The sequence below is a fragment of the Pseudorca crassidens genome, chromosome 3 (genome assembly GCF_039906515.1).
Source record: "Pseudorca crassidens isolate mPseCra1 chromosome 3, mPseCra1.hap1, whole genome shotgun sequence".
NCBI classification, from domain to species: domain Eukaryota; kingdom Metazoa; phylum Chordata; class Mammalia; order Artiodactyla; family Delphinidae; genus Pseudorca; species Pseudorca crassidens.
In genome coordinates, this window is record NC_090298.1 from 146,470,093 (window position 1) to 146,497,934 (window position 27,842).

General features: G+C 35.2%; 1 protein-coding gene across 6 annotated transcripts in view; it reads right to left on the minus strand.

Moving 5' to 3' along the window:
- The window catches only part of RANBP17 (RAN binding protein 17), a 322,707-nt gene that overhangs the window by 283,228 nt on the left and 11,637 nt on the right, over nucleotides 1-27,842 (minus strand). For 5 of the 6 annotated variants that reach the window (XM_067732875.1, XM_067732874.1, XM_067732873.1 and 2 more), the window contains exons 3-9: nucleotides 24,864-24,954; nucleotides 16,773-16,939; nucleotides 13,277-13,342; nucleotides 8,271-8,375; nucleotides 6,712-6,877; nucleotides 3,663-3,736; nucleotides 1,322-1,441 (exon numbers count right to left, since the gene is read on the minus strand). In XM_067732875.1, the coding sequence (XP_067588976.1) occupies nucleotides 1,322-1,441; nucleotides 3,663-3,736; nucleotides 6,712-6,877; nucleotides 8,271-8,375; nucleotides 13,277-13,342; nucleotides 16,773-16,939; nucleotides 24,864-24,954 (789 nt within the window). The remainder of the gene's footprint in view (nucleotides 1-1,321; nucleotides 1,442-3,662; nucleotides 3,737-6,711; nucleotides 6,878-8,270; nucleotides 8,376-13,276; nucleotides 13,343-16,772; nucleotides 16,940-24,863; nucleotides 24,955-27,842) is intronic. The other variant, XM_067732877.1, reaches the window with a different exon arrangement.

Below are 27,842 nucleotides of genomic sequence, written 5' to 3' on the forward strand. Positions count from 1 at the left end.
AGACATTCAAATAAACTGCTGCAATGTAGAGCAGAAAGTTTAACAAAAGTACTACAAGAAACAGAGGTAACTTCGTGGGGAGGACAGCTTAAAAGGAAAGACCAAGAAAGGTGCCCCCAGTGAGCTCCTCGAAGATAGGACATGTATGTTATTATCTTTATAGTTTGAGAACTCTGTACTATAGCTGGCATGAAACAGAATTCAAGTATCTTTCAGTATCTGTTTAATAGTGAAAGAGTTTGTAAAAAATTTCAACCCATGAAAAAATATAACATAGTTTCTAATTATTAAGGACTAATTTAAAAATATATTTTGTATTCATGGGTCTTTTAATACATATTTATAATTCTAAAAATATATATAATATTCAAATTAACTTTTAGAGCCATAAAACATCAACATGAGGATACTGGAAAATCAATTAAGAGAATTATCTGATATTAGCATATTATCTTCCACATATTGACTGATGATAGTGAGCTGAACAACTAAAAATTTTAAAGTATCGATATACTGGTAAAAATCCCATTTATCAGCAAAACACATAAATTTCACAGTTATGCCAACAGTGAAAAGATAAAACGAATGCACAACACATAAAATACCTCTTAATCTGCAAAAACAACTGTTCTTTGTAGAGTAAGCATGTTTTCTTTATGTATAGATATTATATGTCCCCCCTAAGTTATTAATAACCAAGAGACTTAGATAAACCTCCTTAAATCATCATTTAACCTTTTAATATTTGTACTTTCATTACAGATATTTTAAACCAAAAGTGAAACAAATTTTATCTAGGCATCCAAAATCACTAATTTATAATGGCTGTGCAATTCTCTGAAATGAACACTGCCACTGAAGATTTGCAGTTAACATAGAGAGTAGATTTAAAAATCTACAAATTTTTATTGTCCACAAGAGGGCAAAAAAGATATTCATAATTTAAAGCCACTTATTCCAATATTAACATCCAGATTTATACTGTCTTCTAGCTTAGAAGGTAGATATGATTGAATTAATCACTTCAGTAATTTAAGAAGTGCAAGGAAAGTACAATGGTAGAAAGCAGAAGCATAATAAGGTATACAACCTCTATTCATATTTACCTAAAAGAATGGGAAAAATAAAAAGAACAACACAGCAGTCAGTCAGGAAAACATTCACTTTTAAAAGCTGCCCATTTATACTACAAATGAGATCCAAGAAAGCAGAATATGATACTTATTTTCTTCCAGAATCGTAATAAAGTTTATTATGCACCTTTCAGCAGAAAAACTGTATTTAAATATGGTAAATATTAATTAAATTACTTCAAAAATACCTGAGGGTTTTCAAGTATCCTTTTTACTCCCTTGATTAAATTACCAAGGTACTTGGCACGTTCAGGACTGCTAAATAAGGACCTTCTTGTAGAAGCAAACTGAACTAAACATGAAAGTGCCTAAAAACAGGAACAACAAAATTCATTTCAACTTTAAAATTAATGTAAGGCCACATGTAAGGAACACTATTCTTTACATTTAAATTTTTTTAATTTTAATGATAAAATAGTGTTATAGATTCCAAAAACAATGAAAGCTAAACATCATCAATAATTACCACCACCCAAAACCCGTCAATCCCACCACTAGAGTTCCTATTTCTGTGTAAAATTCCTCTAATATTTTTGTATATATTAAATACACCAGAGTAGAGCCGGAACCTGCATACACTCAAAGGCTCCCAATTGCTTTTGATGCCTAATCTGTTTGTAAACCAACGAACCAGGTGTTTCACCAAAAAGAAAATATGGTTTTGCTGTAGAATACATTTGGGAACTACTGTACAATATGCACTGTGGTATCCTGCAAGTGGGAAAAAAATCCTTTAACTTTACTTAATCCAGCATGTCCCAAATTTATCTGGTGATAAAACATCTTGCCCACACCATTTATTAATATCTTGAGGAACAATTTGGAAAATGCTGCTGAAAAAGTTAGATACCCTATAAAAATTCCTGCAAAGTGTCTGTGGCCTAGTTATCTTTCTGAAGTTAATACTTTATCAGTCAATTCACTTCTCGGGTTCTTAATTCTACTACTGGAACCCACTGAAGCCTGTTTGTTCATTAACTGAGAGGCCCAAAACTGGCAACTTTCAGGCCAAACTGGCCCACATATGTAAACTTGCCCACTTTAAAAAAAAAAAAAAAAAAAAAGAATTATTTGTCAATATTTAAATATTCCAGTTAGGAGATTTCACACAAAATGTCTGGCTCTCTTGGCAAGGGTGAGAATAGGGACAAAAATCAGAGGATAGCCTTTTTAGGTGTTACTCAGTTTGCCACAGTCCTTAATGTTAAAAACAAAAACCAAGCAAACAACCCAAAAAACAAAACTCCCTTCTGATGTGTAGAAGGTTCAGGAACCACTAGCGTAATAAAAATATCCAGGGGTTTGGGGCCAAAACCACCTGGGTTTGAATCTCAACTCCAAAATTTAGTTCACTGCCCTGAAGGAAGTCACTTAGGCCATTCTGGATCTGTTTCCTTGTCTACATAGTGAAGGTAACAATACTTACCTTGCAGGGCCACTGTGAGGATGAAGTGAGATAAGCATCATAGGATAGGGCATGCCCAATAAATGTCAGTTACATTCTCTTAAAGCAGTTGCTTTCCAATCTACTTTTAAGCACCAGTAGCTTGTTTGTTTTATCCCAAAACATAACTGTACATGAAACCATGGTTTTTAAACAACTAAAAACAAGACTATTCTGGTTAAAAGACAGAAGGCTGAAGTTCTGTGGCACCACCTGGAAACATGAGTGTCCTGTGAAACCCAGTTTAAAAACCACCACCTTAAAACCCTCGATTTGAGCAAACATGTTTTCTAAGAAAGGGAGGGAGTATTTTTGTGAACCTATTCCTCCCTTCTAGGTGATAACATATCTAAACAAACATACTGCTGATATGTACTTTAAATATGGAACATCTTTTTTCAGGAAATGACAATATAAGAATTCCCCAACTTCACTTCTACAAGCTTAGATATTAAGCTAACAACTTTCTTTTTTTTTCAATCTTGCCTGGTCTCTGTTTTAGATTCCACAAAGATGGGATACAGAGTCTCAAAGTTCCATACTATAACCAAAGAGTTTCAAGAATCTTTTAGCACACAACAGAATCTGATTCAAAAAATAAATGAACAGCTGGAGTGATGAGCACAAAATCAAGTGAGCAGATCCCCTTTGTTTCTCACTTGGAGATATCTGATGGGGGCCACATGGCAAGCCTGACATGGAGCCAAGCAAAGTGGAGAAAGAGTTAGAGAGGTTAAGAAAAGGGAAGGTAACAGGTGGGGTGGCAAACTACTGGACTGAGGCCCAGAAGAAGAGCTGGGGTGGGGGGCACTGAGTAGGAAAAAAGATACTTAGAGGTTGATAGGTTGTCTTGGCTACGGGCAGGAATGAAATCACCAGTTATGGGTTTTGGGCTCACCAGTGAAATGACAGGAACTATGGACTATAAATAGAAACTGACAAATAGCTTACGTAATATAAATCCCAGATGATGTAAGAATCTCTTATGAGAGGTAAACATAATCAAGAATATAAATAAATATGTACCACCCTTAGATAAATATCACAGGTACTTTTTAATGAAATAATGAATGAGTTTTACTTACTAACTGAGATAGGAGTGGTGGAAGTGAATGATACAAATTAAAGAAAAGATCCAATGTTTCTGGTTCCAGGAAAACTGGAAAAAAAAAAAAATTCTAACACCATTACTTTCAATTCAGTGATCTTCACATAGTAAGACATTATCATACAAACCAAGAACTCCAAGACCTCTGCATGTGGCCAATCTTTCCTTGCAGTTAGGCTTAATTCCTTTTTAATTCCTAGCTATTTTCCTTTGAAATATGAAATAATACAAAGATAAAAATTAATTAGCTAAGATGTTCCTTATTTCCATGTAGCACCTACAGTTCCTATCGAGAGAACCTTCTATTTTCATTTATATTAAGGTAATAAAAACATTTAAAAATTCAAATAGTATAAAAAAGTAAATAGTACTAAAAAGTATATAGTAAAAAACAGCTGTACCCTACTCCATTCCAACTGCCTTTCAACTCTTAGCTATATTTAAATACATGTTTCCAAATTACGTGCTGTATTACATGTCTTTGACTACTTTATTTTAGGTCTCAAATGACCTTGTTACGGTACACTCTCCCCTCTACTCCCACCACTCTTTCTACAATCCATCCTCTCTCAAAAATCCATCCACTGTTATAACAATTAGGAATTAAATCAATTCTAAGTGTTTACTTTATTATGACTAGGTAAATAATGTTAACAGCTAAGCCAAGTATACTATGATTATATCACATTTCCAACACTCCCTGGATTTAATCACAGCATCTTTTCTGTGCTTAGTTGTGTAGATCGATATCTGTCATTAATTCTTTCCAAATGTTCTGACAGATTTGCAAAATGTTCTTCATGCCATTTTCCACCTGGTCAATAACATCAAATAACCTATCACTTCCATTTTCCCACCCCTTCCTCCTGGAGCCTTCTTCAACTTAGACTGGCTGTTCCAAAATGTGTTACATAATTATCTCCTTTTTATGTCTGCTGATTGTCATCTTGTGTTAAAGCTTTCTTGAACTCCATATCCTCCATTTTCTTGCTTGTATATCAAGTAGCTTCATAACAGCAAGTACATAAGGGTTAAATTTCAGAACGATTTACACGTCTGAAAATATCTTTATTCTCTTATGCTTGGCAATCTCAGTCTAGTTTGAAAATTATTTTCACTCAGAAGTCTGAGGATATTACTCCATTGTCCTCTAGCTTCCAGTACTACTGTTGAGAAATCTAATACCATTCTTTTTTTTTTTTTTTTTTGCGGTACGCGGCCTCTCACTGTTGTGGCCTCTCCCGTTGCAGAGCGCAGGCTCCAGACACGCAGGCTCAGCGGCCATGGCTCACGGGACCAGCCGCTCCGCGGCATGTGGGATCTTCCCGGATCGGGGCACGAACCCGTGTCCCCTGCATCGGCAGGCGGACTCTCAACCACCGCGCCACCAGGGAAGCCCTCTAATACCATTCTTGATCCCAATCCTTTGTAGGTGACTTTCTTTCCGGTAGATTTTAGGTTCTCTTTGTCCTTGTTATTCTGAAATGTCATGATTACGAAGCTTAGTGTATTTTTTTTCATTCATTATGTTGGGTACTTATGGGATCTTTCAATGTGAAAATTTATGTATCTCATTGCTGAGAATTTTTTTTTGGTATTGTTTGCAAATTGCCTTCTGTTTTTTCCTGTCCTTTCTTGAACTCCTAATAGTCAGATGTCAAGCTTCTTAGTTTCACGCTTTAATATTCTTGCATTTTTTCTATCAAATCTCTTCTTGCTTTTTTTGTTCTACTTTCTGGGATATTTCCTTAGCTTTATCTTCCAATTCTTTTACTGAATGTTTTATTTGGGCAACTTGTATATCTGGAACACTGTCTTAACTTCCATTTTTGAAACAATATCCTATTCATGTTTCAGGAATGCATTACCTTTTCTTATCTCTCTGAGGATAGTAATTAAAACTTTTTGAAATTTACTTCGACTCTTCACTTTGTCTCTGTTTCTACTAACTCTCCCTTTTTAAAAAAAGATTTCTTGAGATAATTAGATTTATATGCAGTTGCAAGAAATAATACAGAGAGATCCATGTATTGTTTACCCCATTTCCCCAAATGGTAAGTTCTTACAAAACTAAAGCACAATATCACAATCAAGAAGGCACACTGATAAAATCCAATCCACCAATCTTATTTGGCTTTCCCAGTTTTACATGTACTCGTGTGTGTGTGTGTGTGTATGTGTATTTAGTCTGTGCAATTTTTACTACATGTGCTGGTTCATGCATTCATCACTACTATCAAGATACAAAGTCCCTTTTAATTGTTTCTTTTAGTCTCTGACTTCCATATTAGAAGTTTTCACCAAATGTATGGTGTTTCTCTACTATATCTGATACCCCTGAATGAGAAACCTCTCCAGTTTAATTTCTCAAGAGAAAAAAGCTCTGGTCTTGGGAATCTAGAGGGAAGTACACATAGGGAAGGAAGGGAAAAGGGCAGTCACAGAGCTGCACAGAGGTGGTAGAGAAGATCCCGAGGGTGTTTGTGCAGAACATAGACTTTTTACCAAGTCCTTTCAGCCCAATTCCCTACCTCTGACTTCAATAGGAAAGCCCTATTGCCATCATCTTTCTGGGATGTGTGAGAGCAAGTGAGTTTGCTCTTTATTGGTGTCCTTCTCTGTAACAAAGTAAATTGCAATTCTGCTCTGCTAAGTTAGCTACTCTAATTCATTCTCTTTATAACTTTGAAAAATATGTTGATATCTCCTGCCAAGTGTTATATCCTCTCCTACTGTTTATCTGAAAATTTCAAAACAGAGCTCTTCATTTCCCCACCTAAACTTGTCTTCCTCCAACTCTAGAGTTGTCTTTTCTTTTTTCCAAAATCAAAATACAGAGGTTACTATGATATGAACTGAGGAAAACAGATTTCAACATTGGGTATCAGCAGCTACCTTAGGTTACAAATTTTTTTGAACTTTTTGATTGCCAAGTAAAAAACAGAGATAATTGCACATAAAGCAACTATACTGCTAATCCTGTGTATTTTATGTTGACCATTCCTTACACTAAACTTTTTTCTTACTTGTTCTCCAAGCTGTTGGAATCTGTACTGTGCAAAGATCATCTGCAGATTCATCTGCTGAACTGCCAATGAAGTCAAAGTTAAGGCAGTTGAGGACCAGTTTCAAGACTTGCATTACTAGGTTTTGTTGACCTTGATCCTGAAGGTTTAAAGGCTTGGCCAACACCTGAAAGAGGTTCAGAGTCAAATGAAACATTATGACGTATGTCAATTAAAAGAATTTTAGTCAACTAACTTAAATAATTCTTCAGTTCCAAATTAAAATTAGTTAAAAAAAAAAAGAATTTTCATAGTTATGTTGTATATATCAGAAAAAAACTGTAATATCACTATCAACAAAAATCTACAATAATAGATTAAATTTTCAAATTTAATCTTGTAAAATGGGGTTAAAACCTTTCATATTTAACTGCATACTGGAGATCACCTTCTAAAGTTGTAGGAAGTAACTTTAGGACAAATACTTTACACAGCACAAATGTATAAATGTACAGGATTTGTTAGCTCAAAGAAGCAATTGGAACAAGCTGAAAATACAATATTCTTCAAGAAAAAGTAGGGGAGCTTCATGCATAAACGATACACATTCAGCTAACAAAGGTTCTCAGAGCTGTTTGAATGTGGGAGGACACTCACAAGCTCCTGGAGAACAATCCCGACCCCCTCAAAATGTTCATTCTGACACAACCAGAACAGATTATATCTCCTAGAGATACAATGTGAAATATTTGTGGAGGAAATGATAAGAAGCTTGGGATTCTGCTTCATGAAAAACACAGAAAGAAATAAAGTGGTTAGTTAGTTCATAGAGATGAAACAAGATTGGTCACGAGTTGTTAATGCTTATCTGGTTGCTGGGTCTAAGGGAGTTTATTATACTATTCGATCTTCTTGTATATATGTTAAAATTTTTCATACTAAAAGAAAAATTTTTAAATAGAGGAACTTTCAGTCTGGCCTAGTGTGGCAGTTACCATGTTACTATATCACAGAATTTAAATAAATAGAAACTAGTGATTAGTGGAACATACTTTGGGAAATGCTCTACTACACCAATTAACAAGCTTCAGTAGAATGAGGGAGTCCCTATATTACAAGAGAACACAATATAATTATGACTCATACTATGAACATACTAATGTTCAATAGGGCACTAAGTAGCAAACGGGAAAATATTATTTCCTAAAGAAATTATTAAAGTCAACTATCTTGGCTCAACTCTGAAAAAATATTGAGAAATGATGAATTAGGAAAACTTGCCGTCATTTCATTGTTCATCTGTACCCCATTAAAATATGGGCAGGGCAATACAGAAACTAAGTCTCAAATAGCTTCTGTAATAAGTAATCTACGGTAGGAAGACAATGAAACTACTGTCTAAAGACAAGTTACTAAATTCCCTTTGGATCTTACTTTATTATATCCCGACTAAATAAAAGTGAATTTTTTGGAACCGCTTATAGATTTGTGCAAATTAATTTGTACTTAAATTAAACGGGCACAGGGGAATTCATCTGAAATTCTTCTGAAACAGGATGCTGAATTACTAAGTAACTTACCTCTTTTAGAAGAGAGCATGCTAGCACTAAAATGTCTTTAAGAGAAGTGTCACGAAATGAGGTAGCTATTTTCCTGTGTTTTGCTGAAGGTCTAGAATAATCAACCTAAAAAGTTCAAGATGAATTTATTTAACCAGACTTGCCAAACAGCAAAGCAAAAATTTACTATGTAAGAAAAGGAATGAAAATAATGATTAAAGAATCATGAAGTATAGAGCTAAAAGAGCTTTTAAAAATCTACTAGTATAAGTGATTTGTTTAAGGTTACTCAAAGAGCTAATAATGGCAGAGCCACGACTAGAACCCAAGTTTCTGTATTGTTTTAATTCAGTGCTCTCTCTACAAACTATACTGATGCCAAAATTGAAAAGCAGATTTGATCATACTTTCAGAGGCAATATAAACACAGATTAGAAAATAAAATAAATAATTAGAAAACAACTCCTGAGTCATGTATCATATTTCACATTAGGCAAGTAACAGCTTCCCTGTTCCTCAGGCTCCACCTATAAAATGGGAAATCTCTGAGGTAATCCTCAAATTCTAACATTCTGTGAATCAGCAAACTGAATCAGTTACAGAAGATTCTTCTATATGAAAGTGATATTTCTATATATATCAGATATGTCACTGATTCATGTATTTTGATATTCTAAAAAAAAAAACCAAGGCAGAAATTATAAATAATCATAAATTTGATTTACTACATCACAGTATATTCCCCCTGAATATTTTATTAGTTAATAAAAAATAATTTTTAAGAATAAGTTTACTAAGACTAGTTCTTGAGCCTCTAATCTAAAATATAATATGGCAAAAACTATACTATTAGTACCATTAATATTTCCATTTATCACTAGGAAACAGCAAACAAAGCTGAAATCTGATACCCAAACAATTATTAATACCACAGGCTACAGTGGCTATAGCATTCCTTTTGGTATCTGAAAGATGAAAATAAACCATTTTCCTTCCTGATATTTATAGATGTGAAAAAAGTAGTGAGATCAAAATTGATTATCTGACACTTCCTAAACTCCATCATATTATACTTAAATACCACATTTACTTATAGAAACATGAAACATAACAGAAGCCCAAAGTGATTACAGAAAGCAGTTACTGGAATCTCTACCCACTATGTAAGATTCAAGTTAGCATTTCCAGCATTTCCCCCTTCTTTTAAATCAAACGTCCATCTCTCTCTCCTTCAATTGGTCTGTCTCTTCAGTTTCCCTCAATATATAAAAATTTCTCCTTAATACAAATTAATAATAGCATACAGCATTATAATCTCAACTTATGTACTCTTCACATATTATTTCACTAAATCCTCAAAACGAACCTGTGAGATATATATTATTCTCTTTTCACATACAAGAAAATTAAAGCTCACAGGCACACCATATCTATAACACTGAGGGAAGAACCTTGGGTTTACTGAGTACTTGTATGTACTAGGACCTGTGCTAGTAACTTATCTAATCTTAATAAGACCCAAGGAAAGTGTCATGATTGCTTTACAGATAGTGATATGTAAGTTTAAAGACATTAAGAAGTTTGGACAAAGCAGTAGGCAATAGAGCTAAAACACAAATCCAGGTGTTATTTCAGAGTTATCTTCAAGGCATACATGCTTATTCTACTTGGGTTATTTATTTAGATATCCAATTTTTTTGATAAGAGGGATTATCATCCATTTTCTACTGCACAACTATGTCTCTACCATGTAGGCAAAGGATATTTTACTTCTTGATGATTATATTTTGAATATACTGCAGGAATACTAGACTTAGCTTCTACAAAAGCATGGTAACATATAATTCTAAATTTTTAAGAAACCTCAAGTTTAGGTCTTTTTCTTAGAAGATACATCCTGTTATTGACCCTACATGAATTTACCTGGCTCACATTTGACAATTATATTTGATTTTCATTATGCATTGTAGATCTCCCTATTGCCTGGTTCAGAAGTACTTAAGAAATGCTAGTTGAAGTTGTTAATGCTCTAAAATTAGGCTAAGTAAAATGTCTCCACAGAAGCCATGTATTTTTTACCATACAAAGTCAAAATCACACTTCAGAGCTTGAAGCTTTCTTCAAAAGGTACCTAGTTCTACACAAGATAAGCATGGAACATCTTGTGACAGAAAGTAAGAAAATGTTCAAAGGATGGTGAATAAATGTCAAATGAACAGAGATGCTAGCCTGAAAGGGTTCCTAATGGCCAAATTTGGGAAAATTTGGGCACCAAAATATAATGTAAGTAACAAACTATAACCTATTAAACAAAGTTAGAAACCAGGAATCCAAACTGATAGAAATAATAAATGAATAAATTAAAAGTTTAATGGGGAATAAGGTATTTTCAGAGTCTTAAACTACCTGCCCACAAAATACTCATTATTTACAAAGGGGAAAAGAATAAATGTACAATTAGAGAAGCCTGGTAGAGACCATCTTAGTCAAGTGACCAAAGTGAACATCATTAGTGATGTAACAAATCAAATCATGTGCTTCCTGAGATGAGACAACGAGAAAACCACAGATCAGCACATCAGCCCACCTGCAGCACTCAGAGCCAGACCTCTCAGCCAGGTGGGCCGGGACCAGCCCCGACAACCAGTACGCCTGCAGCAATCTTGGCCCAACCACAACAGGAGGGCACACACAGCCCACACAAAGGAGGAGGAGCACCTGGAGCACCCGGCTCTGGTGACCAGGGAGAGGGTACCACCGGGCCCCACAGAACCCCTTTTACGTTAAGACCACTGTTTGAAGACCAGGAGATGTAGCTGATACACCTACTACATAGAAACAAACACAGAGAGTCAGACAAAATGAGGAGGCAAAGGAATACCTTCCAATTGAAAGAATCAGACAAAACCCCAGGAAAGGAACTAAACAAAATGGAGATAAGCAACTTACCAGATAAAGAGTTCAAAGTAAGTGATAAAGATGCTCACCAAAATCGGGAAACAAATGGATGAACTCAGTGAGAACTTCAACAAAGAAATAGAAAACATAAAAAAGAACCAATAAGAACTGAAGAATACAATAACTGAAATGAAAAATATACTAGAGGGAATCAACAGCAGACTAGAGGAAGCAAAGGAATGGATCAGCAATCTGGAAGACAGGGTAGTCAAAATAACCCAATTGGAACTGCAAAAAGAAAAAAGAGTTTTAAAAAAATGAGGATAGCTTAAGGGACCTCTAAGACAACAAGCATACTAACATTTGCATTATTATAGGGGTCCCAGAAGGAGAAGAGAGAAAGAAAAGAGCACAGAATGTATTTGAAGCCATAATTGCTGAAAACTTCCCTACCCTCAGTATCAAAAAAAAATCTGAATAAAAAATAGGCAGAGGACCTGAATAGACATTTTTCTAAGGAAAACACACGGAAGGCCAACAGACATATGAAAAAATGTTCAATATCACTAATCCTCAGGGAAATTCAAATCAAAACCACAGTGAGATATCACCTCACGTCTTTCAGAATGGCTATTATTAAACAGACAACAAATAAGTATTGGCAAGGACCTGGCAAAAAGGGCACCCTTGCACACTGTTGGTGGGAATGTAAATTAGTATGGCTGCTATGGAAAATAGTCTGGAAGGTCCTCAAAAAATTAAAAAGATTGGGTTGGGCAAAAAGTTTGTTTGGGTTTTTCCATAAGATATTTTTTTTTTTTGGAGAACCCAATAGCACTACCATATGATCCAGCAATTCCACTTCTGGGTATTTATCCAAAGAAAACAAAAACACTAATTCAAAAAGATATATGCACCCCTATGTTCACTGCAACATCAATTACAATAGCCAAGATATGGAAGCTACCTAAGTGTCTATCAATAGATCAATGAATAGAGTATGTAGTATAAATACACACAATGGAATTACTCAGTCATTAAAAAAGAATGAAATCATGCTGTCTGCAATAACATGGGTGGACCTAGAAGGTATTATGCTAAGTGAAATAAGTCAGATAGAGAAAGACAAATACCATCTGATTTCACTTATATGTGGAATCTAGAAAACAAAACAGGAAGACTCACAGATACAGAGAACAAACTGGTGGTTGCCAGAGAGGAGGGGGCTGGGGGCTGGATGAAATAGAAGATTAATAGGTACAAACTTCCAGTTATAAAATAAATAAGTCTCGGGGATATAATGTACAGCATGAGGAATATAGTCTATAATATTTTAATAACTTTGGTGACACGTGGTTACTAGACTTATGTGATCAATTCACATATATATATATATATGTATAAATGTCAAATCATTATGTTATACACCTGAAACTAATATTGTACGCCAACTGTACTTCAATTTAAAAAAAAGATGATAAAAGTTCTTAAATATAAACAATACATTCCCCTTTATTGTAACATTATTCCATGTAAAACCCAACTTCTACTTTTGTTCTGTTTAGAACCATGTTAAATACAAAAATGAACAGGAGCAGGTGAGGATGTGCTCAGCTGCTGAGTTCATAAAGGCGTTGGTGGGGGGTAAGTATAGCTTCTGCAAACTCTCCTTGTATGGGTGAAACCCATGCTAACAAGTAGCAAAGTGCCAAGTATCCTGTTCTTTGTTGAGTCATGCTGTGTATCCATTATCGAGAATCAATTTACCAAACTGCTAAACTGCTTGTCTTTAATGTGTAAGCAAATAAAGGCTTGTTCCACTTTTGCATATAATTTATTTTTACGATTAGTATATTACTATATATACAGAGGATAAAAGGACGATCCTCCAATTGCTATGGAGAGAGGACCATGTCTAATTTCCTGTTCTTTGTAGTACTTTATATTGTTACTGTCATTTTTAGTAACAATAAAAGTGTTCCAATACTTGATTATCCCACCAATAAAACAGACACCCCCCCCAAAAAAAAGACTTGCTTATTCAGAGTTTTAAGCCACACAAAGATTTTACATCAAAGAAATGACATTACCTAGCAAACTTCATGTCACCATTAGATGGAAAGGCTTACCAGGTTCATTTCCTGAGTCAATTCTGAGAGGATTATTACTCCTATTATGCAGTGTTCCACAGTACCCTTTGGAGAAAAAAACAAGTTTAGCCTAAATGGAGACAAATGATTGGTTCTTAATGTGTAAACCAGGTAACATTTACAAGTAATTAAATACTGAAACATCACATTTTCTTGAAATAGATCTATTAAAATATATAGAAAAATCACTGAGGTCCACAAATAAAAATAATGTCAAGCTCATTTTTTTGAAGGATAAATTTAGGTATAGAGTTGAATGGGAAAAAAGCTCACCTACCTTAGAACTGCATGATACTCTATAAAATGTTTTCAGCATGTAGGACTTACAATAAACTAAACCTCAAAATACAGGAGTGTAGTTTAATCCTTTTCATAAGGCCACGAATAAGAAAGAACAAAAAACAATTTTTAGCTCTGTAAATTTGCTTGAAGATAGATGCATTCAGTAAATAATTAATAACTTAGGAACTAATTTAAATCTCTCAACCTAATACCAGATAAGATCATTTACGCCCTTTTAATATTATTTAATAGTGCATGTATATGCATTTACTAAGGATCTATAATGAAGGCTTGTGAACTGCCCAATGCACTGAGTAAATACATGACTATCAATACAGTATGATGTTTTAATGTAATCAGCTTCCAATTTGATCTCAATAACTTCCTTCAGATCAAAATTCAGATTTTATATGCACATTACTAACAAATTACTCAACTGCAAAATCACATTGGAAGTATGAAAATAAAAAAATCTATCACCCAATTACAGTATAATAATTTTAAGAAAGCAATACAGATGATACACTTTTCAAGTCTTAATTTTATAGCTGGTCATTCCTTCTAACTATCACAGAATTTCACTAACACTGGGTCACTAGGTGTAACTAAATTCAAATTATCTCAGAATAAAAAAATAAAAGAAACATCCATAATTTTTGCTTTTTTTTTTTTTTGACTGCACTGGGCCTTTGTTGCTGTGCACGGGCTTTCTCTAGCTGCGCCGAGCAGGGGCTACTCTTCGTTGTGGTGCGCGGGCTTTTCATTGCGGTGGCTTCTCTCGTTGTGGAGCATGGGCCCTAGGCGCGCGGGCTTCAGTAGTTGCGGCACGTGGGCTCAGTAGTTGCAGCACGTGGACTCTAGAGCACAGGCTCAGTAGTTGTGGTGCACGGGCTTAGTTGCTCCGTGGCATGTGGGATCTTCCCGGACCAGGGATCGAACCCGTATCCCCTGCATTGGCAGGCGGATTCTTAACCACTGCCCAACCAGGGAAGTCCAATTTTTGCATTTTAATTCTTTATGGCCCTTTAGGACAATCGGAACTCTATGATAAACTACAGATTTCACATTACTGAAGCATCCATCTTCTGTGTAAACCAGGCCAATGCTCCTTAACATGTCGTTCCCTGACCAACTGTTAGTCCATGAATCTGCTGGTAGTCTGCACATTGGATTCTAATCTGAGAATGGTTTGGTACTGGTCCATGACAAAAGAGTTTGCACCAAAATATAAAACAGATAAGTCACTAAGTACACTGTTTAGTTCAGTTGGCATATTTTTCATAGCAAGTCTCTCTCGATGACGGAAGCACCATGTTGATTTACATTCTGACATAAACCCCTTATCTTGCTGTGAACCAGCAATCTGAATAGCACTGTCCTAGATGACAGTAGTATCTCCTGGGTATGTATGTAGAAAGGAGGCATATAAATGTTAGAAGTATGGCAGCAATAAGGTTACAATAACAGAGAAAAGAAGATATACAAAATTTCAGGCCATTAAAAATTTAACAAACTTAAAATAATTTTTAGTACAAAATTCACAGAAGCTGTTATTACCCAAAGGAACCATGCGGTACTATTTTAGAGTACTAAAACACTAAGTCAGTTGTCTTTCTCATGACTGAAGGTTAGGTTAAGTCATATACCCAGAAAGCAAGTGCTTTTTTTGTGATACTGTAATAAACTTTGAAGAGAAAACATTTTCTGTTTCTTCTGGTCTTCCAAAACTGACAAAGCACACTAAAGCCCAACTTAAGCTCAACTTATCAGCCATTGAAAAGGGAGCTTGAGAAATGTTAGCCAACAAGAATGATTTCATTTCATTCAGTTTTCAACCTTGATTTTATTTTAAAAGAACTCTGAAGTCTATTCTTGTTTACAGTGAGTGTGTGTGTGGATTCTTGATGAGCTGTGTACAATCTTAGTAAAGGACAAGAGAGGGGTGCTATTGTGTTAGTCAAAATTATATGCACAACTATAAAGTGAGAAACTCATGTGTCACTGAATAAACTATCCCTCTGTCCCACAGCAGATCTCCTCAGGGCTAAAAATACACTTATTCTTGTGATATTTTAGATAATCAAATATTTGTTAACCAGGATTTTAACAATACGAATAAAAGAGAAGCAGAATGGTCTAGTGTTTCATATTCTGAGGTTTCTAGCATTACAATGTATGACGGAGTTACATCTTACATAGGGATTAAATCTGACAGTTACTGTATAAGCTATAACATCTCAGAAAGTCCAAACAGCCCCCTAATTGCCAATAAACCAACACTGAACATCTATTAATCCAAACTGCCAGTTTTTCCTTGAGAACTGTAACAGATCACTGTTTCTTCAGCAGAGCACCAACTAAGGTACTTTTCTTGTGATTAGGGATAACATTTGCATGAAAAAGTATGTATCTTTAAATATCTGAATCATACTGAGCAGGGCATGATGGTCATCCTAAGAGGCATACAGGAACAGAAAAGAGCAGATTTAAGTTTCCCATATCACACCCCACAACATAAAATACTATGTGGAATGGCAAGTGGAATCACTGGCACAGTTTAAATTAGTGTCCTCTTGCTTTTCTTTTCTTTCTTTCTTTTTTTTTTTCCAGTCCAAATACCTGAATTTGTGTAAGTTAAATGTGAGTATGTTATAACTTTAATCATTTAGGTTAAAAACATTCTTGAGAATTTAGTATGACTCAATGTATAATGTAAAAAAATTTTTAAATATATATATCTTTAGAAAACCTGTTGAAGTACGAGTGCTATGCTTTACTAGATCACTATGCAATCCTATACAAATTACCTAACTTTTCTAAGCCTCAGTCTTCTCATTTGCAAAATGTAATTCCCTTCACAGAGATGTAATTAGCATTAAATTAGATAATACATGAAAAACATTATATACATGTTTTGCATATATGCAATACAAAGACACACGTGGTTACAAATGACAACATATATTTTTGAAATTATAAAACATTATAATTTGCATTCTTCTGGTTTGGAAGTTATATGACATGATCCTCTTTTCCTGGCAATAAAAAATACAGGCTCCAGAGGATAAATAATAAACCATAATTAATATGGTTCTGGTAGCCACAAAACAAACCATTTAACTTTAAGAAAAGCAGTTTTCTAAACCAAAAAAACAACTACTGATGTTCTTATAATGTAATAATGCCTTCTTACCTGAAGAAACTTCTTCACATCAGCAATAATTTCTCTGAAGACAAACTGGTCTTTCTGAATCTCAAACCACCCCAATTTAGTAATTTTAGCAATGACTTGAATTAGAGCTTGGATGACAAAGGGAGCCAGCTTGGGTTGTGATGCCACATAATTAAGAATGTAGTTTCCTGTAAAAAAATATTGTGATCATTTGGACTATTCAGTAACTTAATGCGAATAATGTAAAAACAGGTAGTGATGACAACACATTCTTTGACAAAAAGTTAATCCCTTTCTCCAAGATACGTACTTATTTATATAGTCAGTTCTCCTATAAGGGTTATTTGGAAAAAGCAAATTTGTTCCAATTCAATTGATATATTAGGGGATAATATGAGTATAATGCGAATGTCACTTTCATTTTTGCATAATTTCATTCAGAAAGAAACTAGGTGAATAACGAAAACGGCAACCAAGCCAAACGAACCAAGCCATACTCAAAATGCATGTATCTACTAGCTATCTCAGTTCATCTCGTGTTATCAGACTCAGCCCTTTTGGTGTTACAATTTCCATCCTATTTCAGATCACCTTCCTTCTACCTTCATAGTAACTCACAAATTTCAACACTTCAATGAGTTATTTGTTGAAGTGGGCCCCCTTCCACAAACTTCAGGTCTTCTTCAAGATAAAATGCTGTATTTATTCCACTATTTAGTATTTCTTAACCATTTAACATGTGTAAAACTCTACTATGTCTTTTATTAGATTTCTATCCTTTTTCAATTTTATTTCCATAACCCCATTTCTCTAATAAGCCCTGTGGTTTTACTACATATCACTGCACAGCATAGTGATTTTAGGAATACATATGGCATGTTATAGCAAAACTGACTACACACTATCTGGCTGTTTACACATGATCTTAGCCAAAAGGCCAAGAAGCGATATCTGGCTGTTTAAGTGGCAGAAAAAAATACAAATAATATAATGTGATAAAATAAGTACATAAGTCAAAGAAAGTACGAACAGAAGAGTAAAGCCTGGAATAAAGTTAATATACCCAAATCATTAAAAGTGGGTAGCAAATTCAGCTATGAGCTTCCTAATGGAGGAGTGATTGAGGTTACAAATGGGCCACAAAAGTCTATCAGAAAAACAGAAGAAAGAAATTTTTTAAAGGGAGAAGATTCCATTTCTACTTTGGCCCCGAAGGCCAGCATACCATTTGGGAAAAGAGTGAAGAAAAAGTAAATATTAATACTTCACTATTTAACTAAAAATAGCTTTAATGGAAACAACCCCAAAATCCAAGAACACTTTCAACAGCTGTTCTTGACAACTGTAATGAGAACCTTGATATAAAAAAGAAAAGTTCTCACGACTAGCACATTCCAAACTTAATTTTTATTAACATTAAAAATACACAGTTATACAAATAAAAATACTATTAAAAAGCACAGATTTTCCTAGCATTAAGATAAATCTGAAAGAGATTTCTGCTATGGATTAAAGTAATATGGTTCTCTTAAGCTTCATTACATGTAATCTTTTATTTCAATAACAAAACTTATGAAAATGATACTGCCTCCTGAACATAAAAGAAAATCTGGTTTATTTACTTCTATTATTTTTATTTTTAGTATCCTGAAAAATTTTAACCCGGAGGGAATGTGAGAAATCTATATGTAGGTAGTGGTAACCACTGGGAGGGTAATCTCAACAATAATAAAACAACAAAACAGGAGACAAACCAAGTTTCACATTTAAGCTAGGTACCTTTAGCACACCTTCCCAAACTCCCTGAGCAAAGATACTAGCTAATAAGTTTATTATCTAAGGCAAAAAAATTTAATAGACTGTATTTCTGTTACTTTAGTTGAATGTTTTACATAAAATATTCTCACATTATACTTATTACATGACCTATAATAGTGTTCCAGTTTAATAAGCAAGAGCCAATGATAACAATCAAGTAAAACAACAGCAATCTAATCATCACCAGCCCAAGATAATAGGGAAAAGCCATACCAAGAAGAAAATGAAATGTTCAGAAAGACACATGGGAGAATGAAATAAACAGCTGGAAAAATTCCCCAACAAAAGTTAACAGAAACTTGGAAAGCCATGCACTAGAGGCTCTTTGAGTGTCAAATGCCTATATAACAACAGTATTTAGCATTTATGAAACAAGTTAGAAATTACAAGCGCTTCCCAGAAAAAAAGCTTTATGTAGCTCTCACAGCAATGTGAAGATATTGCTTTTATATTACTATTACTATTATTCTGTTTCCTAGGCAAAAAAATATGAAGGTCAAAGAGGTGAAACAACTTGTCACAGTGGCCAAATTGGGACTCTGAGTCAGGTTGTTTTGGTTTGAGTTTGTTCGTTTCCTGCTTTCAAATACCGGTAAAACCATATATTTTAGTAATAATTAGTAATTCAAAAACTCTACTAAGTCCAAACTTGTAGATAGTCTCTTGGAGTGTACTGTCATTAGACTGAAACTTTAGGTATTACACATTATACAAATTTAATATGAAATATTTTTGACTGATTAATTGAAGTCAAGTAAAAAAATATGCCACAAAGTCTATCAGAAAACATACAAAAAGAATATAAAAGAAAGGGGAAAGACTCAATCTCTACTTTGGTCCCAAAGACTAGCATGTTATTCAGGAAAAAAATGAAGAGAAGGTAAATACCTCAACATTTAACTACAAATGCTTTGATGGAAACAATTCCAAATGCTGTGAACACAAAAATTTGAGCTATAATCTATGCCTTGAGAGCTAGCTTATAAAATATTTGGAGAGACAGACAAAAAGAAACTACGACAAGAAGATCAATGTAAGACTTATGAGGTGAAGATGTGGAGAAACTGCAATGTTCACACATTGCTGCTGAGAACGCAAAATGGTATAGGCACTTTGAAACACAGTTGGACAGTTTTTTTTAAAGTTAAGCATAAACTTACCTATGACCCAGCAATTTCACTCCTAGGTATCTACTCAAGAGAAATGAGTATATCCACACAAAGACTTGTATGTCAATGTTCATGGTAGCATTATTCACAGTGGCCAAAAAGCAAAAACAACCCATATGTTCATCAGGTGGTGAATGGATAACAAAATGTCACACATCTATACAAGGGAATATTATTCTATAATAAAAAAAATGAAATACTGACACATGCTACAACATGGATGAACCTCAAAAACATTTTTCGAAGTGAAAGAAGTTAGATGTAAAAAAACTACACATGATAAGATTTTATTTATATGAAATATCCTCAGAAGGTCAATCTATACAGGCAGAAAACATCTTAGAGGTTGGTGGTATGGGAGCAGGACTAACTGTAAATGAGCATGGGGAGTTTGGAAGGGATGATGGAAATGTTCACACAACTCTGTAAATTTACTAAAAATCAAAAATTGTACACTTAAGTTAACTTTATGGTATATAAATTATACCTCAATAAAGCTGTTTGAAGAGGGGAGTCAGCAAGGAAGGAAAGAGGGAGGGAGGGATGGAGTGAAGGACAGAGAAAGGGAAGGAGAATTGACTGATTTATATAGGCAATTAAACTTAAGCTACACTTTTATTTGAATAGAAGATTAAAAGGACAGCATTCCAGGCTAGAGAAACAACATAAGAAAAGGCACCAAGGCAGAAATAACATGGCATGAGGAAAATACCTTCTGGTACAAATAGGCTAGTACCAACGAGATATAAGGCTACAAGGACGGGACGATCCATCAATTACAAGCTCATGAAAGGACTTGAACACCAGGCTGAGGAAATGGTATTTAATTGATGAGCGATGGTAAGCCATCGTTAATTATACTAATATAGGTAGAAAACAGTGTGCTGGACACAGAGAACATGCAACAGAGTTAATGCTGGGAAATAATGAAATATGTAGTCTGGGACCATATCATGAAAGAATGAGAATTTTAGAGTTGATGTAATAAAGGCAATGTGACTTTGAGGCAATCTTCACATTTTCCATTTTAACTGACATACCAATTATTCTATTGACACATGTCAGACATTTCATAACATTCTAATCTACTTGCAGAAGCAAGAGTAGTAACTCAAACCCAAGAAACTCATAAAGGAAACACATCATTTGTTGCTTGAAATTGTGCGGTAGGTTTCTACTTTTCTCTTTTTTCCGAATTTCCTTTAATGAGTGTACCTTTTCTTTTTTTAAGTATCCATTTTAAAAAGATAAGTGCAAGAGACAATCTGAATAGGCCCATATCTATTAAATTAACTGAGTCAATAATTAATAACCTTCCAAAACAGCAAGCACCAGGCCCAGATGGGTTCACTGATGAATTCTACCACACATTTAAGAAAGAAATCCTACCAATTCTCTACAATCTCTTCCAGGAAAAAGAAGGAGAGGGAATTCCTCCTAACTCATTCTATGAGGTTGGCATTACCTTAACACCAAAACCAGACAAAAACATTACAAGAAAACTTGTAGTTGAGCCAATATCTCTCATCAATATAGAAACAAAAATCCTCAACAAATTATTAGCAAAGCAAATCCAACAATGTATAAAAAGAGTTATATACCACAACCAAGTGGCATTTATCCCAGGTATGCAAGCATTGTTCAACATTTTAAAATCAATTAATGCAGCCCATCACATCAACAGGCTAAAGAAGAAAAATCACATGATCAAAATAGATACAAAAAAAGGATTTCAAAAATTCCAACTGCCATTCATGATAAAAACTCTCAACAAACCAGGAACAGAGGGGAACTTCCTCAACTTCATAAAGAACATCTACAAAAAACCACAGCTGATGAATAAAATCAAAGAAATTAATAAATGGAGAGATATTCCATGTTCGTGGACAGGAAGACTCAATGTTGTCGAGATGTCAGTTCTTCCAGAACTGATCTATAGATTCAATGCAATCCCAATTAAAATCCCAGAAAGTTATTTTTTTTGGATATTGACAAATTGATTCTAAAGTTTATATAGAAAGGCAAAAGACCCAGAATAGCCTACACAATACTAAAGGAGAAGGACAAAGTTGGAGGTCTGACACTACCTAACTTTAATTTTTATAAAACTATAATAATCAAGACAGTGTGGTACTGGTGAAGGACAAATAGATCAATGGAACAGAATAGAGAACCCAGAAAGAGACTCCCATAAATACAGTCAACTGATCTTTGACAAAGGAGCAAAGCTAATAAAACGGAGTAAAGATAGTCTTTTCAACAAATGGTGGCAGAACTGGACCTCCACATGCAAAAAAATGAATCTAAACACAGAACTTACACACTTTACAAAAATTAATTCAAAATGATCACAGCTCTAAATGTAAAATGTGAAACTATAAAAACTCCTAAAAGATAACAGGAATAAAATCTAGATGACCTTGGGTTTGGTGATGATTTTTTACAAACAACAACAAAGGCACAATCCATGAAAGAAATACTTGATAAGGTGGACTTCATTACAATTAAAAGCTTCTGCCCAAGAGAATGAGAAGACAAGCCACAAACAGGGAGAAAATCTTTGCAAAAGACCTATCTGATAAAGGACCATTTACTAAAATATACAGAGAATAAGAAAACAACAACCTGATTTAAAAATAAGCAAAAGACCTAAACAGTCACCTCATTAAAGAAAATATACAGACAACAAATAAGCATATGAAAAGATGTTCAACATCATATGTCATTAGGAAACTGTAAATTAAAAACAGTAGGATTCTACTACACACCTATAAGAATGGTCAAAATCCAAAACACTGAAAACACCAAATATTAGCAAGGATGTGGAAGAACAGGAATTCTCATTCATTGCTGATGGGAATGCAAAACTGGTACAGCCCCTTTGGAAGGCAGTTTGGTGATTTCTTACAAATCTAAACATACTCTTACCATACAATCCAGCAATCACTCTCCTTGGTATTTACCCAAATGAGGTGAAAACTTATGTCCACACAAAAAACCTGCTTTATAGCAGCTTTATTCGTAATTGCCAAAACTTGGAAGCAATGAAGGTGTACTTCAAAAGGTGAACAGATAAACTGTGGTACATCCAGACAATGGCACGTCAGTCAGCATTAAAAAGAAATGATCGGGCTTCCCTGGTGGCGCAGTGGTTAAGAATCTGCCTGCCAATGCAGGGGACACTGGTTCGAGCCCTAGCCCAGGAAGATCCCACATGCCGCGAACAACTAAGTCTGTGGGCCACAACTACTGAGCCTGTGCTCCGCAATAAGAGGAGCCACCACGATGAGAAGCCTGTGCACTGCAGCAAAGAGTAGCCGCCGCTCACCGCAAAGTAGAGAAAAGCCCGGGTGCAGCAACAAAGACCCAGTGCAGCCAAAAATAAAATAAATAAAATAAATAAATTTTAAAAAAAAAAGAAAGAAAAGAAATGATCTACCAAGCCATGATAAAACATGGAGAACCTTAAATGCATATTACTAAGTAAAAGAAGCCAATCTGAAAAGGCGACACACTGTATAATTTCAACTACATGCATTCTGGAAAAGGCAAAACTATGGAAACAGTAAAAAAGATCAGTGGTCGCCAGGAGTTAGAGGGGAGGGAGGGATGCATAGTTGGAACACAGTGGCTTTTTAGGGCAGTGAAACTATTCTGTATAATACTATAACGGGGGATATGTGTCATTTATACATTTATCCAAACCCACGGAATGCACACCACCACGAGTGAACTCTAATATAGACTATGGGCTTTGGGTGATGATGATGTATCAATGTAGGTTAATCAACTGTTACAAATGTACCCACTCTGGTGCAGTATGCTAATACTGGGGAAGGCTATTCATGTGTGGGGCCAGGGGGTATATGGGAATTCTCTGTACTTTTTGCTCAATTTTGCTGTGAACCTAAAAGTGCTCTAAAAAAATAAAGTCTACCTAAAATATGTGTGTTTATGTGTATAAAAGTCAAACAAACAAAATCACAATGTTTTATGACAGGTTTTTAATGTCTGAACCCTTATTTTTTAAACTGTAAATTTCTCTTTTGCTTTCTTAAGCACACAAGTCCATGAGAACATGGATAAATTCTCCTCTAGGTTTTCTTCAGCCTGGTAGGTTTTTTTTTTTGGTAGATGTTCTTTATCAAGTTGAAGGAGTTCCCCTCGGTTATTAGGTACTTAAGAGAAATATCAGTCAAACATATGAGGCAAATGACAAATCATTGTGGGATTTGACCATTCAAAAACTGAGCTTAAAGAACCATCATATATAATACTACACTTTAACTTTTCTGTTACACAAATATGAATCATGTAAACCTTGAGGCTGGAGAGCAGAAATGAGTCAACAGTCTATCATGAACAAAGATAACAAAAAAATTCCCATATCTCAACTATCAGAGTTTTGTCCATATGAAAAACAAACTCACACACTTAAAATATGAAAATACATTACTTCTGAAAGCATATTGGTACTTTATAGAATCAATTTTCCAACTACACTAAGTTCCAAGCACTGTTCCTCCATATACACATTATTTTCCTAATAAGTAGGAATCTGCTTTTGATTTTATATGCATCCCATATGATTTTGATATAGGATTCTGAGAAATGCTGGAGGGTACACTTCTTTCCCATCATTTAGTTGTATATGATGTTAAGATAATCGCTAAGAGCATGGACTCCACAAAAATTGTGTAAGTTTGAATCACAGCTCTACTTCTTGCTAGATGTGTGATGATCTTGGGCACATTATAGAGCCTATCAAATCTAATTTCCTCATTTATAAAATGAGGATAACAATAGTGCCCATCTCAGAAGTTTGGTAGATAAAATGAGATAGTGCAAATCTTAGTAAATACTATAGACAATAAAATGCTAGTTATTATTTATTATCAAACTAAACAAATGCTTTTCTGACAACACATTTTTGTATAACACATTGTTATTTACATTGTTATTTACATTGTTATTTATTTATCACTACATGTGTAAAGGAGACTTGACTACTCATCTTTAAAAATGACAATGAAATAACTTGCAAGCCTGTTAACAGTTTAGCATATTTAAAAGCAAAAATTATTTTTAAAGTGCAATTTGATAAAAAGCATAATAAACCACTTACTGATATCTATTCTTTGTTCAATCGGCAAAGGACTGACTCGGCTAATAAGTTTTGAAAGACATGTTGCTGCAAGGAGTTGAGCATAGGATGTCTGTAAAGAAATATAAATTTTAATAGATTAATCAAAATACTATGATAAGGGAACTTCCCTGGTGGAAGAGTGGTTAAGAATCCGCCTGCTAATGCAGGGGACATGGGTTCGATTCCTGGTATGGGAAGATCCCACATGCCGCAGCGCAACTAAGTCCATGCGCCACAACTACTGAAGCCCGCGCACCTAGAGTCCAAGCTCCGCAACATGAGAAGCCACCCAGCTCTCTGCAACTAGAGAAAGCCCGCGCGCAACAACGAAGACCCAATGCAGCCAAAAAACAATACTATGATAGGAACTTTTGCTAAGCAATATTGGGAATTTTTCTGGTTTTCCAAACTGGCAGATTTACAAGGGATAAAATACACACACACACACACACACACACACACACACACACACACACACACACACACACACACACAATATCCCTCATAAGGGTGGGGTAGTTGAGGAAGGTATAGGTAGTCTTTTCAAATGGCAAGCAGTTGTTGGGCTACTGAAGCCCGTGCACCTAGAGCCCATCCTCCGCAAGAGGAAAAAAATGATTATGAGCAAGTTCAAATAAAATACTTACCATGTCTACAGAGTCCTACATGTTCTGCCCTCTGATTATCTCTTCAAATTCATCTGGTTCCACTCTTTGCTATCCTCTGACCAAAACAGCCCTCTTTCAGTTCCTTTCAATGCCTTTCCCACCCTGACCTCCCCCCTCCTTCAGATCCATGCTGGTTGTATTCACTCTGACCACCAACTGCCTTAACTTAATAGCATACTCAACCCTTCAAAATCTGATTCAGTTATTCACTCTACCCCTAGCAATCTCTTGTAAAGATAGCCCTATTTTTTTTCTCTAGACCAGAGGTCAGCAAACTAAGGCCTGTGGACCAAATCCCGCCTGTTTTTGCAAGGCCCATGAGCTATGTATGGATTTTACTATTTTAAACAGTTGGGAAAAAAATAAAAACAATAATATTTTGTGACATGTGAAAAGTACATGAAATCCAAATTTCAGTGTCCATAAATAAAGTTTATTAGAACACAGCCACACGCATATAGTTTGCTTTCAGACTATGACAGCAGAGTCAAATACTTAAAACAGTATATGGCACTCACTGCCTCCTCCCCACTGCTGCTCAGTGCACTATAAACCGCAATGATGTACTTATTAACTTCACAGCACAGAGTGCCATGAGTATCACCATGACATGACACGCACCTTTTATTATTACCAGTGCATATCTGTTATGTCAAAACAAGAAAAGATAGAAAAGCACTTCAAATGTCTAACTTTTAAGGCACAGTGGAATGTGGATCATTTTGTTATTGAATCAGATAGCAAAGCAATGTGCTTTTTATGCAATTGTACTATAGCTGTCCTAAAAGAATACAACATATGTTGACCATATCATACCAAGCACTCATGTCAGTATTCCTAACTCACAGGTAATCAATAGTCAGAAAAAAGGAGAAAATTTAAGACAGAATATCTATAACAGTGAAATTTCTCCACAAAAAAATAAAGTGAGGCTGCAACCAAAGTTAGGTTATGAAATGGCTCATTTGTCAGCCAAGTAAGGAAAGCCACTTACCAAAAGAGTTAATTAAATCACCATTATTTTATTGCAGTAGCCAAAGTTACACATGCAGAGAACATAAACTTCAGACTACTAGACTTTCAGTGAGAAGAAGGCCCAGATAGTTGAAGATATTATTAGAGCAACATCAAAATTCAATTTCAAACCAGGCGAATGATTTGGAGGTTCTCCCTAGTTCTTGATGAGTTACCGATGTTACCAACATGCACTGCTCATACTGTTACCGACATTATCTGTTTATTCCAGAAGTCAATGCTAAGTTTGAAGTGACTAAAGAATTAATCGCTATGAAGAGTCTGCATGCAATTATTGGTCAGAATATCTTGAAAAAAGCTGAGAAAATGCTAATTCTGTACAACCTGAAGTAGTTGCTAAAATGTGCCAACAAGGGTGGTAAAAAGAAAAGACTTAAGTGGACAAATTTACAAAGCTTGTAAAAATGTAAGAGACTAAAGCCTGTGGTATTCATTTTATTATTCATCAGTAGGTACTTTGTTGTCAATATTTGAATCTATCATGTGTTAATGAATCAGTAGTGTTAACAGTGGACTTCAGGGACTTCCCTGGCAGTCCAGTACTTAAGACTTCGCCTTCCAGGGACTTCCCTGGTGGTGCAGTAGTTATGAATCCACCTGCCAATGCAGGGGACAGGGTTCAAGCCCTGGTCCGGGAAGATCCCACATGCCACGGAGCAACTAAGCCCATGCACCACAACTATTGAACCTGTGCTCTAGAGCCCGCAATCCACAACTACCGAGCCCACGTGCCACAACTACTGAAGCCCGTGCACCTAGAGCCAATGCTCTGCAAGAAGAAGCCACCGCAATGAGAAGTCCACACACTGCAATGAAGAATAGCCCCCACTCGCCACAACTAGAGAAAGCCTGTGCACAGCAACGAAGACCCAATGCAGCCAAAACTAAATTAATTAATTAATTAATTTTAAAAAAAAAAGACTTTGCCTTCCAATGCAGGGGGTGCGGGTTTGATCCCTGGTGGGGGAGCTAAGATCCCACATGCCTTGCGGCCAAAAAACCAGAACATAAAACAGAAACAATATTGTAACAAATTCAATAAAGACTTTAAAAATGGTCCACATCAAAAAAAAAATCTAAAAACAAAACGAAACAAAAAAACAGTGGACTTTAGTTCATTTTCATGAATTCATCTTCAGTTCTGGAAATTTCTGTCAGAAATAGAAGCTGAAAATTCTGACTTGCCCTACTGCACAGTAGTTCTATAGCTTGGCAGTGGTAAAGTTTTACTGCAATTTTTTCTTGCTCAGGACTG